The sequence below is a fragment of the Balaenoptera acutorostrata genome, chromosome 9 (assembly GCF_949987535.1).
Source record: "Balaenoptera acutorostrata chromosome 9, mBalAcu1.1, whole genome shotgun sequence".
Taxonomy (NCBI): domain Eukaryota; kingdom Metazoa; phylum Chordata; class Mammalia; order Artiodactyla; family Balaenopteridae; genus Balaenoptera; species Balaenoptera acutorostrata.
In genome coordinates this window covers 79757762-79773775 of record NC_080072.1, presented here as the reverse complement: position 1 = coordinate 79773775, position 16014 = coordinate 79757762, and the positions used below count along the sequence as shown (strand labels likewise).

The window sequence follows — 16014 nt, the reverse complement described above, 5'->3', positions numbered from 1 at the left end:
ATTGGTGAAAATTTCAACCTGTGATTTATTGTTTTGACTATGTAGTACTCTGTGTGCTATTTTATCTAATTTAGCTCATTTGATCCATATAACAGCCTTTTATAGTGTTTATTTCCATTTTATAGGTGGGAAAACTAATTTTCTCAAGGTGTAGCTAGTGATGGAACTAGAATTTGAGTGGGAGTCTATTTGACTATAAGGCATATGGTCTTATCACTGTGTTGTTGAATAACAGATATGATGAATAGAGAGCAGATATCCAACCTATAAATAATCAGTGTTTCTGAAAAATAAACTAAAAAACAAGTTAAACAAAATTATTAACTGATTATGAAAAGTAGGCTCCTGGGATCTTATCATCATCACCTAGAATAATGCCAAGACATGGAAGATATTCAATAAGTATTTGTTTACTGAACTATCATAATTACTACCTATTAAGCATTTATTCTATGTTTGTCATAGTGGTACGTGTTAACACGTTATTTTATTCAACTCTCAAATAGCTTTTTAACTATTATAGATGTGGAAAATGAAGCACCAAGAAGTTAACTGATTTATTCAAGGATTTATAGTTAGTAGGTGATAGAACTTGGATGACAGAAGTAGATTAAATAGTTAAATAAAAATTTTATTCTGTACATCAAAATAGCTCACTCTGCCCCAAACAGATATAATGTAAAAAGCTCTATCTTTGCATATATTGAACAAGTTTTTCATTTTACATAGAAAAAATACATGCTCCATGAATCTAAACAAGAAAAAAAATAACTGGTTAACTACCAGGAAATAAAAATTGGGCTGACGTTAGACTTCCTGTTTGAAGCACTAAATTCTGGGATATTGCCATCAAGCTGAGTTGCTATTCTTGGGTGAAGGCAACATACATTCTCACATATGTGAAATTGGATTCCTGGGGTGCCCTCTGGTTCAGGATGAAGCTTAGCAACACTCTTGTTTAAGAGATGGGAGGTGACTTTCTCTGGCCCTTGCTACATGCCAGGGTGATGTAACTCTCCAGAGCAGCCCTTGCAAGTGCCATGCTCATGTCTGGTGCCCAGTACAGGTGTCTCTGTTCTCAAAGAACATATTGTGTGCCCTCTTTGTTCCCAGCCTGAGCCTCTTATATCTACTCTATCTTTAGGTATTTCCATGTATCTTACTAGCCATTTCCCCTTGGGAAAATTAAATACCTGTGTCATGTCTATTTTATTTATAAGGATTACATGAAATAAACCATTTAAGTTCCCAGTATACTTACCCATAGTGTGGGTCGATAAAATTTTGTCTCCTTCCTTCTCCCCCTCCCCCTACACCTTTTTTCTTCACTTTACTCAAGAACCCTTGAATCTTACATTAAGATACTTTAAAACTTACTGGTTTATGATTGTCCAGCTTTTTTCACACTCTGCCAGATTTTCATTCTTCCCCCCTCTCTTCACTCTGGTTTTATATGACCAGCCCCTGTTTGGCTAATATGAAAAACTGGTCCAAACCTTTATCTCATTCTGTATGTGTCTTCAGAATACTTTGCTTCTAGAAAATTCAGAAGAATACTGGTAAATGAATATCTGTACTCAACTATTTGAAAGTAAGTTGCAGATGTAGTATTTCACCTCTCAAGATTTCAAAAATGTGTTCCTAAGGACAACAACAATATAACCACAATATTATTATCACACTGCAAAGTTTAACATTGGTATAATAATTTTATCTAATATATAGCTAGTTTTCAGATTTTCCCAATTGTTCCCAAAATGTCCCATATAGATTGTTTTTTCATGCAGGATCCAATCAAGAACTATGTATTTCTTTTGGCTAACAAGTCTCTAAGTCTTTAATCTAAAAAGACCTTCCACCTTTTTTTTTCTCTTTCAGGACTTTAACATTTTTAAGGAGTCCAGGCCAGCTGTTGTAGAAATTCTCACAGTCTGGATTTGTCTGATTTTTTTCCCACATGATTAGATTCAGATTAAATATTTTGAGAAGAATCATACATAGGCCAGTGGTTCTCAAACACTCTGGTCTCATAATCTTTTTACATGCTTAAAAATTATGGAGAACCCAAAGAGTTTTTGTTATGTGGATCATATCTATCAATATTTGTCATATTAGAACTAAAACTGATAATGTTAAAAACATTTTTTATTAACTCACTTAAAAAATAGCAAACCCATGAGATGTTAATTTTCCAAACCAAAAAAATTTAATGACAGCAGTGACATTATTTTACATTTTTAAAAGTCATTTTAATGTCTGCCTTAATAGAATGCAGCTGTGTCTCATACCTTCTACATTTAATCTGTTGCAATGTGTTGTTTTGGTTGAAGCATATAAAGAAAACATGGCATCACACAGATATGTAATGGGAAAATGGAGGAGTTTTTTAACTGTCTTTTCATACTTCTCAGGTGGTGGTCATTTCCTTAGAGATTGCGAAAGGGTTGTATTCTACTTCTATTATTCCTTCTAATTTTATGATCTATAAAATCTTTTTATTCTTTCTCTCTTCCAAAAGGCAATTTGGTAATCTTAAAATTTATACTGGAAGACCTATAAGTTGCTTAATTATTTCTTTTTAATTATCAATTTTCAAAGTAATGAGTTTATGCCCTAGCAACCTCCAGTAGTTTCCAATGAGTTCATTTTGTACTCATGGCTTTTTATATAGTCAATGTGCTTTAATCACTTAAACTATATATAGTCAATGTGTTTTAATCACTTAATCCAAATTCTTTTTGATGTAGAAATTGTCTTATCTTTGGTCAATGTGGCTTTGACACATTTCATTAACTCTCAATAACATGAAACTCTGTCACAACAAAGTATCCCAGTCCTGTATCAGCCACTTCTCCAAGGAGCCCTGGTTGCTTTCAGATGAAAATGATATTAGACCTGACGATCAGTCTGGATCCTAGTGTTTATTGATGCTATGGTTGTTTTTGCTTCTGGGCATTTTCAATGGACAGACCTAGAAAATACATCTTTTTGAAAAAGCGGGGCAATCATGAGTTAACACCAAGATATCTCAAGCTTGGCACTGTTAGTATTTTGGGCCAGTTAATTCTTTATTGTGGGGATTCTCCTGTGCATTGTAGGACGTTTAGCAACATCCCTGGCCTCTCCTCAGTAGCACCAAACCCCTCAGTTGTGTAAAACAAAAGCATCCCCAGGCACTGTGAAATGTCCCAGAGTGGAGGTGGGGAATGGAGGCAAAATTGCCTCTGGTTGAGAACCACTGGTTTACACTTATATTACTAGCAACATTAAAATAGTTCCCTGATTGTTTTATACACACACACACATACACTTTTTTTCAAAATACCAATATTAGCATGACCTTTATTCTTCCACCCTCTGCATGAAATCTTAGTCCAATCATATAGTTTTTAATCAGAAGAACAATCTTATTTCAGGATCAAAATGTGCAGGCCAGCAATACAGTAAAAATTACAAACTCTCATCTAATTTAGGATTTCTCCTTTGCCCCAGCTCAGCACTGCTTGGGGCCTGGGGCCTGAAGCCTGCAGGGAAGAAAGAACAAGATCACCTCCTTCTCACCCTGCTCACACACATTAAGACCGATTAGCAGCTGATTTTGACCTTTTCAGGGCTAAGGCACGGGAAGAGGGGTTGAAGGGAAAGGCACAATTGTACACGGCAGGTACATACATGACTGTCACTGGAGTTCTCTGTGTTTGGTGGATGATTGTAGTTGACTCTTTCTCCGGCAAGATACTTTGGTAGGATTCTTGGGGATATTTCACTGGGAAGCCCCAACTGTAGTCCTGCAATAAAGGTGATGCCTCTCTTCTTTTCTGGACTCCTTAGCCTCTGTACTTCCAGTGGTCAGCCCTAGGCAGACTCCCTCTGTTGGACCACAATGCCTTCTAGGCTGTCCTCATAGGTGGAACCATTTTAAAAAAGAAAGAAGGAAATTTTTTATTGACAAAAATACCTTCAGAAGAGTGCTCAAATTAAAGGTGTAGATCTTAATGAATTATTACTAAGCAAACCATGGAAACCTTGTTACCATCACCCAGGCCAAAAATTTTTTTTAAATCATTAGCTTTCCAAAAGTCCCCTTGCACCCCTTCTAATCACTCCCTAAAAGTAACTACCATCCTGGCTTCTAACATCATAGATAGTTTTAACTGTTTTGGAACGTTATATTAATGGAGTCATACATTTTCCTGTGTCTAGCTCTTTCACGTAACATTATACTCATGGAGTCCATTCACATTTTTGCATGGGCTAGACATTCATTCTCATTACTGTATGATGCATTGAATGAAAAAAAATAGAGTTTGTTTCTATATTATGCTGTAGATGATCATTTGGGTTGTTTTCAATTTGGGGCTATTTATGAACACTGTTTCTATAAATATTCTTGTACAATTTTTTTTTCATATGTGCATACCTATCCTTACAAGGTAAGTTTTGTATGTGCCTCTCTGAGGATCCTGGAAATTTCACTGGTCCTGGACCAGTATTTGTTCCGTGGCGCAGGTTTATACACCGTGTGGTAGTGAAAATCATCTCCCGTAAAGACCAAGATTTTTGTTTGTTTGTTGTTTTTAGTCATGGATAATAACTCCTCTCCCAACTCAAAGTTTTGGACAGGTTCCTGGCTTCGATGAAATATTCTTTAAAAAATATTTTAAAAATATCCTTGGTAGTGTTTTTGAGCACTATTTTCATGAATAAGACAGCCTTTTGAGAGTCTCCATTTTGTGCCAGCTTCAGTTCCTGCCCCGTTCTCCCATTAAGCTTGATGTCACATATCCCAAACCCTCGTGGGCTTCAAACCCCAGCTTTTGGCTCCTAGGTCCTATATCTGCATCTGAAATGTTTTTGCATTACTGCAAAGTTCACTCAAGTTTACCCCTCTGGCTTTCATATCTTTCTTTTTTCTGACTTATGAAATTCCCTTCCTTCCTTCCTTCCTCCCTCCCTCCCTCCCTTCCTTCCTTTCTTCCTTCCTTTGCTCTTCCTTGACTGTAATTTGACAACATGCTTCTACCATAGTTTATCCACTATTTGTTTATTTGTGGTGGAAAGAGTGTTCCCGTTTGCACTAGCTTATATTACCTCAAGCCCAAATTTTGGTGGGTTATATCATACTTTTTCTTCTTTGCTCCTTTATCTGTTGAACATATACTTATTTCTCCTGTCATTTTGCTACATATTTCCCTCTCCTTTTCATAAAGAACCATGAAAAATGGTGACTTTTCTCAAACTAAATTGAAATGTGTTCACTTGTGCTCGGAGAGGCAACACAAATACTATAGATTTCTTATTTTAAAGGTAAATCTCTTTCTAGCTTATAATAAAGAGATTCATTTCAATTAAAATGGAATTTTATTTGTCCTGTATCTAAAATTTTTGTACATCACTAGACAAATAAAATGATCATATTTTAATAGTGCTAATCACATTTTAATAGTGCTTTTATTTTCACAGAATATGATTTTTAAAATAATAGTAACACTTGGAGTTATATTAAAATGTTAAATATAGAGACCAATTAGAAACAGTATATAGATATAACCATTCAATAATCCCTATTTTACATTGTTAAACATATGTTTTTCAGAGATAGTTTAGAATACTTATGTTTTGGCAAAGATAGATATTAAAAATAAGCTTGTTTAAGGCTCTACATGTAACTTATGGTTTACTGGTATAAAAAGGCAAGGAATTTACTGAAATAAAAGGCATTCTGTAATAAAAATAAATGTTGAAAGGTGGTAAATAAAAATCTGGAGCAAGTGATTTTTATGACAATAAGTGAAATATTATTATAGACCTTATATTGTTGATTATAAATATATTTATGACTGTTGGTGAAATAATGCATATAATTAGGTTTACATGTATTCAACAAACATTTACCAAACTCTTACTAGACACAAGGATCTAAAGACCTAGTTTCTACTCTCACAGAGTGTAGGGGAAACAGGCACACAGCATTTATAAGAGGAAGATATAGAATGTGCAGTTGCACAACAGAAGAAAATCCACACCTTTCTAGGATCAGTCAGTTAAGACCAGAATTGAAAGATGAGTAAGAGTTTGCCAAGCAAATAAATTTGGAAAAGGGAGGAGAGTCATAGAGACATTAGAGAGTTTGGGGAAATACAATGATGTTGTACAATGTAGTACAATTGGAGCATAAAGAAAATAAGAGAGTAAGTAATTAAAAAGAAAAGACATAGTAGTTAGTACTCATCTTTCACTTTTCCCACCATAAAGGAGGTAAGAGGTTTTCCAAGGAGAAAGAAAAAATGGTGCTCTATTACAGACTTCAGGTAATAGTTCTCTGGTTTTCAACAGGGGCAAATGCTGTATATATTAAGAGGGAGATGTAGATAGTATCTCTTATTTGGGTAAACTCTCCTATTGTTGATCATTATGCCCCTCTTTCTGTTTGTGGTGACCCATAGCTTATAAATACTCCTGAATGTCTTGTAACTCCTGAGGGTGATGGTGTGGGTAGACAGCAAGGACGTTAGAAAGTAGAATGCATAGAGTGGTTTAATACAGTTACTTTTTATAGACTCATTGTATAGCGACAATGTTATGTTGGACTCTGGAACAGTAGCAATATGCAATTTGAACCATCAATCTGTGACTTACAAGAAATCAGCAAGTGGATCTGGACGTGGATGTGTTTTTTGAAGCCAGGATATAAATTTGGGACTACTGTCTGAAGAAAAGTGGTAGCAACAGACATTATGTTGGATTTGCACCCACCAGAGTTTAGTATTTTGCAGACTTCCCAGATAATGTTGTAACAGAGCCAATGCTTTTAGGTGTGAACTTTCTTCATCTGCATATACAGCCAGGTACTTGGTGGATTGACGCATGTGATGGAGTGGTCCTTTCTACATCCCTTGCCTTCTTGGTGGCTCTGAGTCCAGGCCAAATGTTGTGGTAGGAGGCAGGCCTGGGCCCCATGCCAGCTTATTTTAGTCATCTGTAGTTGGGATTGGCTGGCTGCGACATTTTTATGCCAAAAGATCTCTTAGAGAAGATTAACCTCTAACTATACCCCCTATATTTGCTTGCATGATGCTGTAGCTGCTTTGCAGTTTTGACAGCCCCAAATTAGTGTTAAACGTAACCATAGCTTAGAGTGGACTGAGCTTCCAGATTTCGTTGTCATTCCATTCTTTATATGAATCTATGTTGATATGAGTCATGCCAATTCCTCAAGGTAGTGACTTCAGGCCGGTAGCATTAATTACCAGAGATATTCCTTCCCATCAAACATCAAATCTTGAAATGCTTATCGTTTTTGCCCCCAAGAGTTATAAGGATTGCATTCTATTTGGTAACTATAATTTCTTTATTTATACTTAAATATATATTTCAACTTATTTAGAACCTGTTATCAATCCTTTCACACCAGACTTCTTCTCTCATGCATTCTCTATTGTAACTCATCTATTGTTGGCTAGGTTACATCTTTAGGAATCTCTTTAGGAATCGTAGTATATCAGGGCCTTATATCCTGATTTTATGCATATGTGAGAATGTCTTTCAATTGCCTTTAAAAGCGAATAACTTGGCTAGGTACAAAATTCTTGGGTCATATCTAGAACAGATCTACCTGTATTTGACATTTAGGGATGTGATAATAATCATAATTGTAGTAGACAGTCATTAAGTACTTGCTATATACCAGACTCTTCTAAGCCCTTACATGAGCTCATTTAGTCCTTAAATGTGGCCCAAGGTACTAACATTATCTTCCTTTTACTTGCCATAGGTCACCCAGCTAATAAGTAGTGAGGTTGAATTTCGAACTTAAGCAGTATTGCTCCAAAGTTCATACCCTTAACTTCCTATACAACCTCTTGGGTTAATTAAGCTAAAATGTCTAGTTGTGTGACCTTAAGCATATTACTTAACTTATCTGTGCCTCAGTTAATTTTATAAAATGGGAGTAATAATACCTCCCAAGGTTGCTGTGATGATTAAATGAGTTAATATATGCAAATAGCTTGTAACAGTGCCTAGCACATAGTAAGTGTTTAGTAATTGTCTGTTGTTGTTATTATTATTATCTTACAGATTGTAGGTTTCAGATATGAGCTTTGAACAAACAATCTGACTTCAGTAACTGCTCTTCAGCACTGCAGTATCAGCAGTTAAGATGGAATTTCAATTCAGTGGCGAAAAGGGATTATTCAAAAAACAGTGTTGGGACATACTCAATAAACACTCAATAAATATTTGTTGAATTAATGAGGATTTTGTAAAAGTGTATATATATTTACTTAACAAATGTTAACAAATAGATGTTAAATAACTTCTAGGTCTGTATAGACAGACTGGAAGAAAACACGAAAATGAAAATAGTTGCATGATAATGGGATTGTAGATGATTTTCTGTTTTGAATTTCCTTAATTTGTTACAAAATTTCTCTGATGATACAATTTATGAAATGAACGATTTGACCAGATAATCACTGAATTCTTTTTCATATATTTTAAGTTTGAGGTACCTACAGAGAGGTAGTTGGAAGGTCAGAGCTCAGGATGAGATTTTGGAGCCATGCAGAGATGATGAGACTCCCCACCTAGTGTGTACAGTGGAATACAACGTATAAGGAATAGGCAAAGGAAGAGGGATCGGCAGTGGGAACTTAAACTGAACTGTTGGAAAGAAGATGAAAAGTCAGAAGAGACATGCTTCAAATAAAATGGGGGACAGGTGTGGAGAGAAATCACCCACGGCAAATTGTACAGAAAGTCAAGGAAGAATTCACTGTATTTAGGAATGAAGAAAGCTTTGACAACGTTACTCCACTTTATAAGAACAGTGAATGTATAAGCCAAATTACAGTATGCTGAGGAGTAAAGGAAATTGAATAAAGACTGCAAATATAGATGACTTTTTCAGCAACTTAGATGACAAAGAAAGGGATGAAGTCAAGGAGACTTTAGAGTGAGACAGCTTTTTTTTTCCTTGATGCTGGAATTTTTGAAATGGAAAAACTTGAGGAGAAAGGAGGACATCATTGGAGGGGGAGAAAATAAAGATTTTAGGAGAGAAAGGGGGAAGTGGATGATGAAGATTTGAAAGCAGGTAGGAAGGAATGGTTTCAGGAACAGACTGAGTGCCCTCTAATGGGGACTCTTTCTCTGAAACACTGAAAGGGGTGCTGTTGTAAATCATTTAAGAAACAGAAATGAGAAAACTTAGCAGCATTACAGCTGCTTATGGTTCAGGATTTTTTTCTGGATATTCATGACAGAGGAGCAGAGAGTAGAACACCCTCCCTTCAAACAACAATTACATCTCTGACACTGTTTAAGTTTGTTCTCTGAATAGCACGGAAAATCTTGCTTTCTATTGTCTGTTCTCTCTTCTTGTGAGAAATCAGTGTAGAGTCTAGATAAATGATGATAGATCAATAGGTAAATAGATAGATAAACTTACACACACTTTTACTTCCACACTCACTCCTGCAGCCTGCAAATATAACTTGTGGAAAAAAATTAAACCATAGTTAGATCAGAAAGTAGCATGCAGTACATTCTGCTCATCTAGTGGGCATGGCTGTGAAGCTTCATAACTGCCCTTTATTAGGAGGAAAGCTCAATGCCCAGGACTCCTAAACAAGAGAATGAACACTAGTATGTGAGAGTACATGAATATAAGTTTGTGGAGGAATACATTTTTAAGAAAAGTCTGTCTGTTCTTATCCAAAAATGCCCCAGGTCAAGAACCATTTTGTTATTAGCTATCTCATAGACATGGCCTTTTTGCCATTCGCCATTGGAGCATAACCTTTTCCCTGCTCAGTTAAGCACACATTTAAGGTACCTCTGTGTTCCTGTACTACAAACTTTGGCCAAAAGAGTGGATCTGATTTTAATGTCGACTAATATAAAATACTATAGGAAAATTCCATAATTTTTTAAATTATTTTTTATTTTTAAGTATGCTGATGATGTTAAAAGTCTCACAGTCTGTTTCATAGGAATTTATTGGAAAATAAGAAGTGCCAAAGCAGTAAATTTTCTAGTTAATAAATATTTACGTTTAAGCTGAAAATTTTTTTTCATTTTTGTTTAATCTAAGTAAGTTAGATTGCTCCATGCCTTATTAAATATAACATATTTTTGGTTTAAATAATCATCATCGTTGAATATTAAGTTCTTATTCCAGACTTTTTGAAGGGTATAAGTGGTTTCCCCTACACAAAATGACCCCAGGATCACGTTTTACCCTTATTTTTTTGGGAATTCTTCTGTCCTCTTCTTAATTGAATTCTTCTCATTGTTTTAAATTTTTCTCCCTTTGTCATAATTTCTATTATCCTGTTTTCTAATTTGTAGCCAAAATAAACCAGACAATAAAGTCAGTACAGTTAATGCCATTTTTTTTACATGCTCTTCAAATTCATGAGATCCTTTAAGAGTGAGCTATCTCCAGGATTTTAAGAATTAAACACATATGTTTTATAAAAAGCCTATTACAGAGACTTCTTTAATTGTCTGTATCTGTTTTCTTGAAGGTTTATATGTCAAAAAGAAAAGATTTTACTAGAACTTGCCTATCTTAACACACTAATGCTTATCAGCCACATATAGCTAATCTTTAAATAACAATGATCTAAGAGCATTCTGATGCTGATGCCATTAGTAAGATGCACAGAAATTTTTTACAAAATATTTTTAAAGGAGTCCTAGAATTGGTTTCTAAGCTGTATTTCCCCTCATTTAGGCTCCTGAAGGCATGGGTAAAGTATTGAGCAAGTTTGGAGCATTACCAGCATTCAGCTATGCAAGCAAGAGGCTGGCTGAGACAGTCATGCACTTGCTAATGTGCACCTCTCCTCTTTTTCAGTTGTCACTGCATAAACTTTCCAGTGGTCTTTAGATATTATAAAAATAATTTTTACTTTTTTGTTTTTTAGGGCAGCATAACTACTTATGTGCTGGAAGAAACGACTGCATTGTTGATAAAATCCGCAGAAAAAACTGCCCAGCATGTCGCCTTAGAAAGTGCTGTCAGGCTGGCATGGTTCTTGGAGGTAATGATGATGTTTTCATCAATAACATACTGTCTGATATTTACATTATAAGACGGTGGATCAGAAAATCCTAGTTTTCTTATTTCTGTCTTGATTATTGGTGTCTGGATGAAGCAGTCAATACCATCTCATTAATGCTGTGGATTTCCAGCATGTTGAAGTTTGTTATAGAGAAGTAGTAAACCTCCATTTGTCTATATTGCCTATAAGAAGATGTTATGGGATGTTCACCAACCTCTCATTAAGTGACATGATTGGAGTTTAGGCTCTGCTACTCACTGCCTTTGCGGTCTTGAGTAAGCCACCAACCCTTTCTGAGCATCAGTCTCTTTGTCTATAAAGTGAGAACAATGAAGTCCCTTCCAGCTCAAAAACTGACTCCATGAATTGGTTAAGTACATTAATCTCCATCCCTTCCTCTCTCTATCAACCCCTCCCTTTCTATTTCCCTCCCCCATTCTCTTTAAGTAACTAGATATTGCACACTCACACTTACCAGGTACTATTTTAAGTTCTGGCAGTGTTAGAAGCAAACAAAATGGACCAAATCCCTGTCTTCATGGAGCTTACACTCTGGGGGGAGGAGCAATAAATATATACGTCAAATGATGATAAGTGCTGTGGAATGTATTAAGCAGGGTCAGTTAATGGGGAGTATCAGGGAGGAGAATCACTCCTGAACCCTTTACTCTGATTAATATTTTCATTTTATTTAGTAATTTCCTAAAGCAATAATGTCTCTGAAATCCTGAGTTGGATGTTGTAGTTATAATTATCCTAACACAGGTTTAAAAATTTCATAACTATTTAAATATATATTCAGTATACCACCTAACACAGATCATGTACCGTAAATTGTATGTGTTACCTTCTGAGAAGGAGTGTATGAGACCAATATGTTTTGAATGCCCACTGTGTTAAGCACCCTGCTTAGTTCTGTCTTTGCTGCCTGTGAACACGATACAGTCTAATCAGTAATAAAATAATTATCAAACAGAACAGTAGGTGATTTAAGAGAAGTTCCAAACATTACTATGCAAGTAGAGCAAAAGAATGAATTAATTCTATCTGAGGGAGTTGGCAAAAGCTTCAGAGAGGAGGCTTTCAAAGAGTGAATAGAAACTTTATAAGTGGAAAAGGAGAAAGGTATTTACAATGAAAAACGATGCATTCCAGTGATGATTTTTCTGGAAAGTCATCTGTTAACTGGGAACAGCAAGAAATGAAGCTTGAAAGCTATCTTGGGCTAGCTGGGATCTGGAGTTTGAACTCTATTCTGTATGCAGTGGAACCAGTGATCTTTCTAATAAACCATCTGTAGACCATCCATGGGATAAAGCCCAGATTTCTAAATGCAGCACATGGGCCCTTTCATCACCTAGCAACTGCTCTCTCTTTTTCTAAGCCCTACTCCCACCAATCCCTGGGGAACCCGACACTCCAGTCACCACCTTTCACCGGTCTTTGCACACATTTGACTTTTTCCTGCACCATTCTCCTTTCACTCCTTGTGAACTGTTACATATCCTTCATATTAAGTTCAAGTGTCACGATTTTTGTGAAATCTTCCCATCACCCGACTCAGTGCAGGGGCAGGGGTTTTGTGGGGACACTGTTCAAAGTAGTGCTTTTCATATCTGGGGTGATTGAAAGCCCTTGAGCCAGCCTGGATTGGACCTTGCCCTGATTGTACTTACTTCAGCATTCCTACCCTTGCAATGCAAGGTTGACCAAAGTGGAAGTCATGAGACCCAGCCACCCTACCCCAGCCCACATGAGGCACCAAGAATTCACTCTCTTCCCATAGCTTCTTGTATACTCTCGTTATAGTACTCACCTCATTGCTTTATAACTGTTTACTGGTATCCCATTCAAGGATTTTCTCCTAATCCAAGATTGTGTTGTTTGCAAGCAGGAATTTCATTTTGGTGTTTTACCACCAAAGTACTTGTTTAAGAAGTGCTCACTAAAGATTTGTGATTATTATTTTGAAGTCATTTGAAGTACAGGTCTCTATACATTCTTGAACATGAAGTCCAACTGTAGTCATTTCCAGGACACAAGAAAGAGTGTTTGGAAGAGGCAAAGGGGATATGGTCTAATGTAGTGTTTTTCACTTTGAGGAAGGGTGCTAGCCCTTGAAGCAGTCTTCCATTCTGTGATTGCATTTATTTTAATGGTCTTACTATTATAATGGAAAAGTGATTTAAGATGGACCAAAGTAAAAATGATGAGACACCCAGCCACTGAGAAACTTGGGTTTGTTCAGAAGAGAAACTTGGGTTCTAGCCATCAACAAGACAGATGCTCAGTAAGAAATAGAGTAACAAGGAGAAGAGAACTTCAGAGAAGACTCAGAACTGGGATGAAAGGGGAGGATGTCCATTCCAGGGACATAGTCTAAAGTAGCATCAGAGCAGGGTCAGCAGCAAGACCACAGAGCTGTTGTAATTGACTTCAGCCCCAGCCTCAGAGATTAGAAAGAGAAATAGGCAGAAATATGAGCATATTGTCCTTAATTTTCTTGTGTTCCCATCACGTTCGCAAGGTTCTCTTACCGTCCTGTGTCTCAGTTCTCCTGAAATCTTATGGATTTTTCTCCCCTTGCATAATTTATTTCAATCAGTAAACTACCTTTTATTGCTGGTGACCATAAAATTTATCATTCAAATCAGGATACAGCTGAGAATAAAATGGAGCATAGGAATAATTAAACTGGTATAACAGATGTAAACTGACACTGTCCCAGGCTATCTGGACCACAGGGCAAGTCCCCCATTTTTCCAATTAGAAGATGCAGATGTGTCCTGACCAAAATGAATATGTAAACTTCTGGGAATGTAGCTGAAATAATCAAGTGTTTACTTATATAATATTTCATTTATTATTCTAGTTAAACACAAATATTTAAATTACATACAAAAGTCTATTGATTTAGAGGTATTGCTTTTCTACTCTCACATTTTATAAACAATTTTATTCCAACTAATTTCACAAACCTTTGGCAGCAGGACCTTTGCTCCAGTAGAGCCATTTTTTAAGTCAGCTAATCATTTTCCAGAGTTCATCAGCATTTTATCTAAAATGTTTGATATGTAGCACTTCTTGAATTCATATACAGTAATAATAATATAATTGGAAATCTATCCTAAGACAAAAATACCTATTCATATAACAGTTTTAATGATTGTCCTGTAAGAGATTTTTTTTAGTGATTCCCCATAAAATAAACACTTGCTGTATTATTTAATTGTGGAATATATCAAGCCTACCAAAATATTAAATGAATAAACACCTATGTGTCCATCACTCAGTTTTTAATATCAGATCATTTTTCATATTTTCTTCATTTTTGTTGTATTTTATAAGGAATAAGACATTACAGGCATTTTGAAACTTCTGATTTGTCCTTCCCTAAACCCATTAAGTTCATTTCTTATTCACAGATAACCAGTATGCTGAATTATTGCTCAACGTGTTCATACTCATAATTCTTGTATATGAATTCTTGAGTAATGCAGTACAGTATTGAATATTTCTAAACTTTATATACATGGCATTACACTGTACATGTACTTCTTCAATTTGCTTTTTCACTCCATGTTGTGTTTTTGAGATTTGTTCATATTTGTACATGTAGCTAGGGTTACATTTTAACTTCTCTATGATACTTCATTTTACAAACATTCCATGGTGCTTTTCACTTTCTTCTGTTAATGGATATTTATTTCTAATTTTTCATAATTATAAAATATGCAGCAATAAACATTCTTGTACCTGTATCTTTATGCATATATTTGAGAAGTTCTCTAGGCTGTATATCTAGAAAGGAATTAAGTCTGGTTCACTAAGATATTATGTACCTTCAAACTTACTAAATGTTACCTAATCACCAAATTACCCTCTAGAGTCTTTGCTTCCACCAATGTTTGAGAGTTCTTGTTATTATGCATCCTTACCTGTACTTGGTATTTTCAGACTTTAAAATTTTTCTAATTCGATGGTCATAAAATTGGTATCCAATTTCAGTTTAATTTTTGTGTCCTGGATTAGTGGTGAAGGCAAATATTGCTATCTTTATTGGCCATTTATATTTCCTGTTCCATGAATTAGCTGTTCATATTTATTGGCCATTTTTCAACTGGATTGTTTGTCTTTTTTCTTATTGATCCATACAACTTACCTCTATACTCTCTACTAGTCCTTTGCAATCTACGTCTTAAATTTTTGCCTTATTTATGATGTCTTTTTTCTAATTTTTATATAATCACGTGTCAGTATTCTCCCTTTATATCTCTTAACCCTGAAATCGTACAGATAATCTACTAAAAATCATCTAAAATCTTATAAGTCTGTTTTTCACACTCATGTCCTTAACCTACCTACAAGTATCTTCTTAGGTAGGGAGGCAAGAATAAAACCTTATTTTCTATATGGATAACCAGTTGCCAGAGCACAATTATTGACACATGGTCTTCAATATGTTTTTGATAGTGTACTCCTGTAGAAGTAAAAATGTTCTCAGCCTTCACCCCCAACTCAGGTCTATTTATAAGTAAATTATACATATGTGCTACTATCAAATTATATTATATATTAGTGGTGCTTAATTTCTTTTTATTTCCTTACTAAAAATATAAAAAGTAATTGTAATATTTTTCTGACAGTACTCCAATTACAAATTCCACTGGAATTTTTAATCCATTTCCGTTATATATCTAATTTCTGTATGTCTTTGCTTTTCTTCCTGGCTTCTCTGTTCTGTTCCATTGTATATACCTGCACCACTACCACACACTATGAAATATTACAGGTATCAAGCTACATATTGATACCTGGTAGAATAAGTCTCCTTAAGTTACATTTCTTCCAAATTGTTGGCTTTTTTTGGCCCTCTAAATTGGTCTTTTAAAGTGATGCTAAAAAGGTTTATTCATAATGGTATCTAACACTTAAAACCATG

The 16014-nt window shown here is 35.4% G+C and overlaps 1 protein-coding gene across 2 annotated transcripts in view; it reads left to right on the top strand.

Moving 5' to 3' along the window:
- Positions 1-16014, top strand: part of PGR (progesterone receptor) — a 105062-nt gene that overhangs the window by 25670 nt on the left and 63378 nt on the right. Inside the window, exon 3 of one of the 2 annotated variants that reach the window (XM_057552785.1) lies at positions 10935-11051. The exons of the other annotated variant lie outside the window; for it this stretch is intronic. Coding sequence (XP_057408768.1) covers positions 10935-11051 — 117 coding nt within the window. The remainder of the gene's footprint in view (positions 1-10934; positions 11052-16014) is intronic. 2 annotated transcript variants of the gene reach the window in all.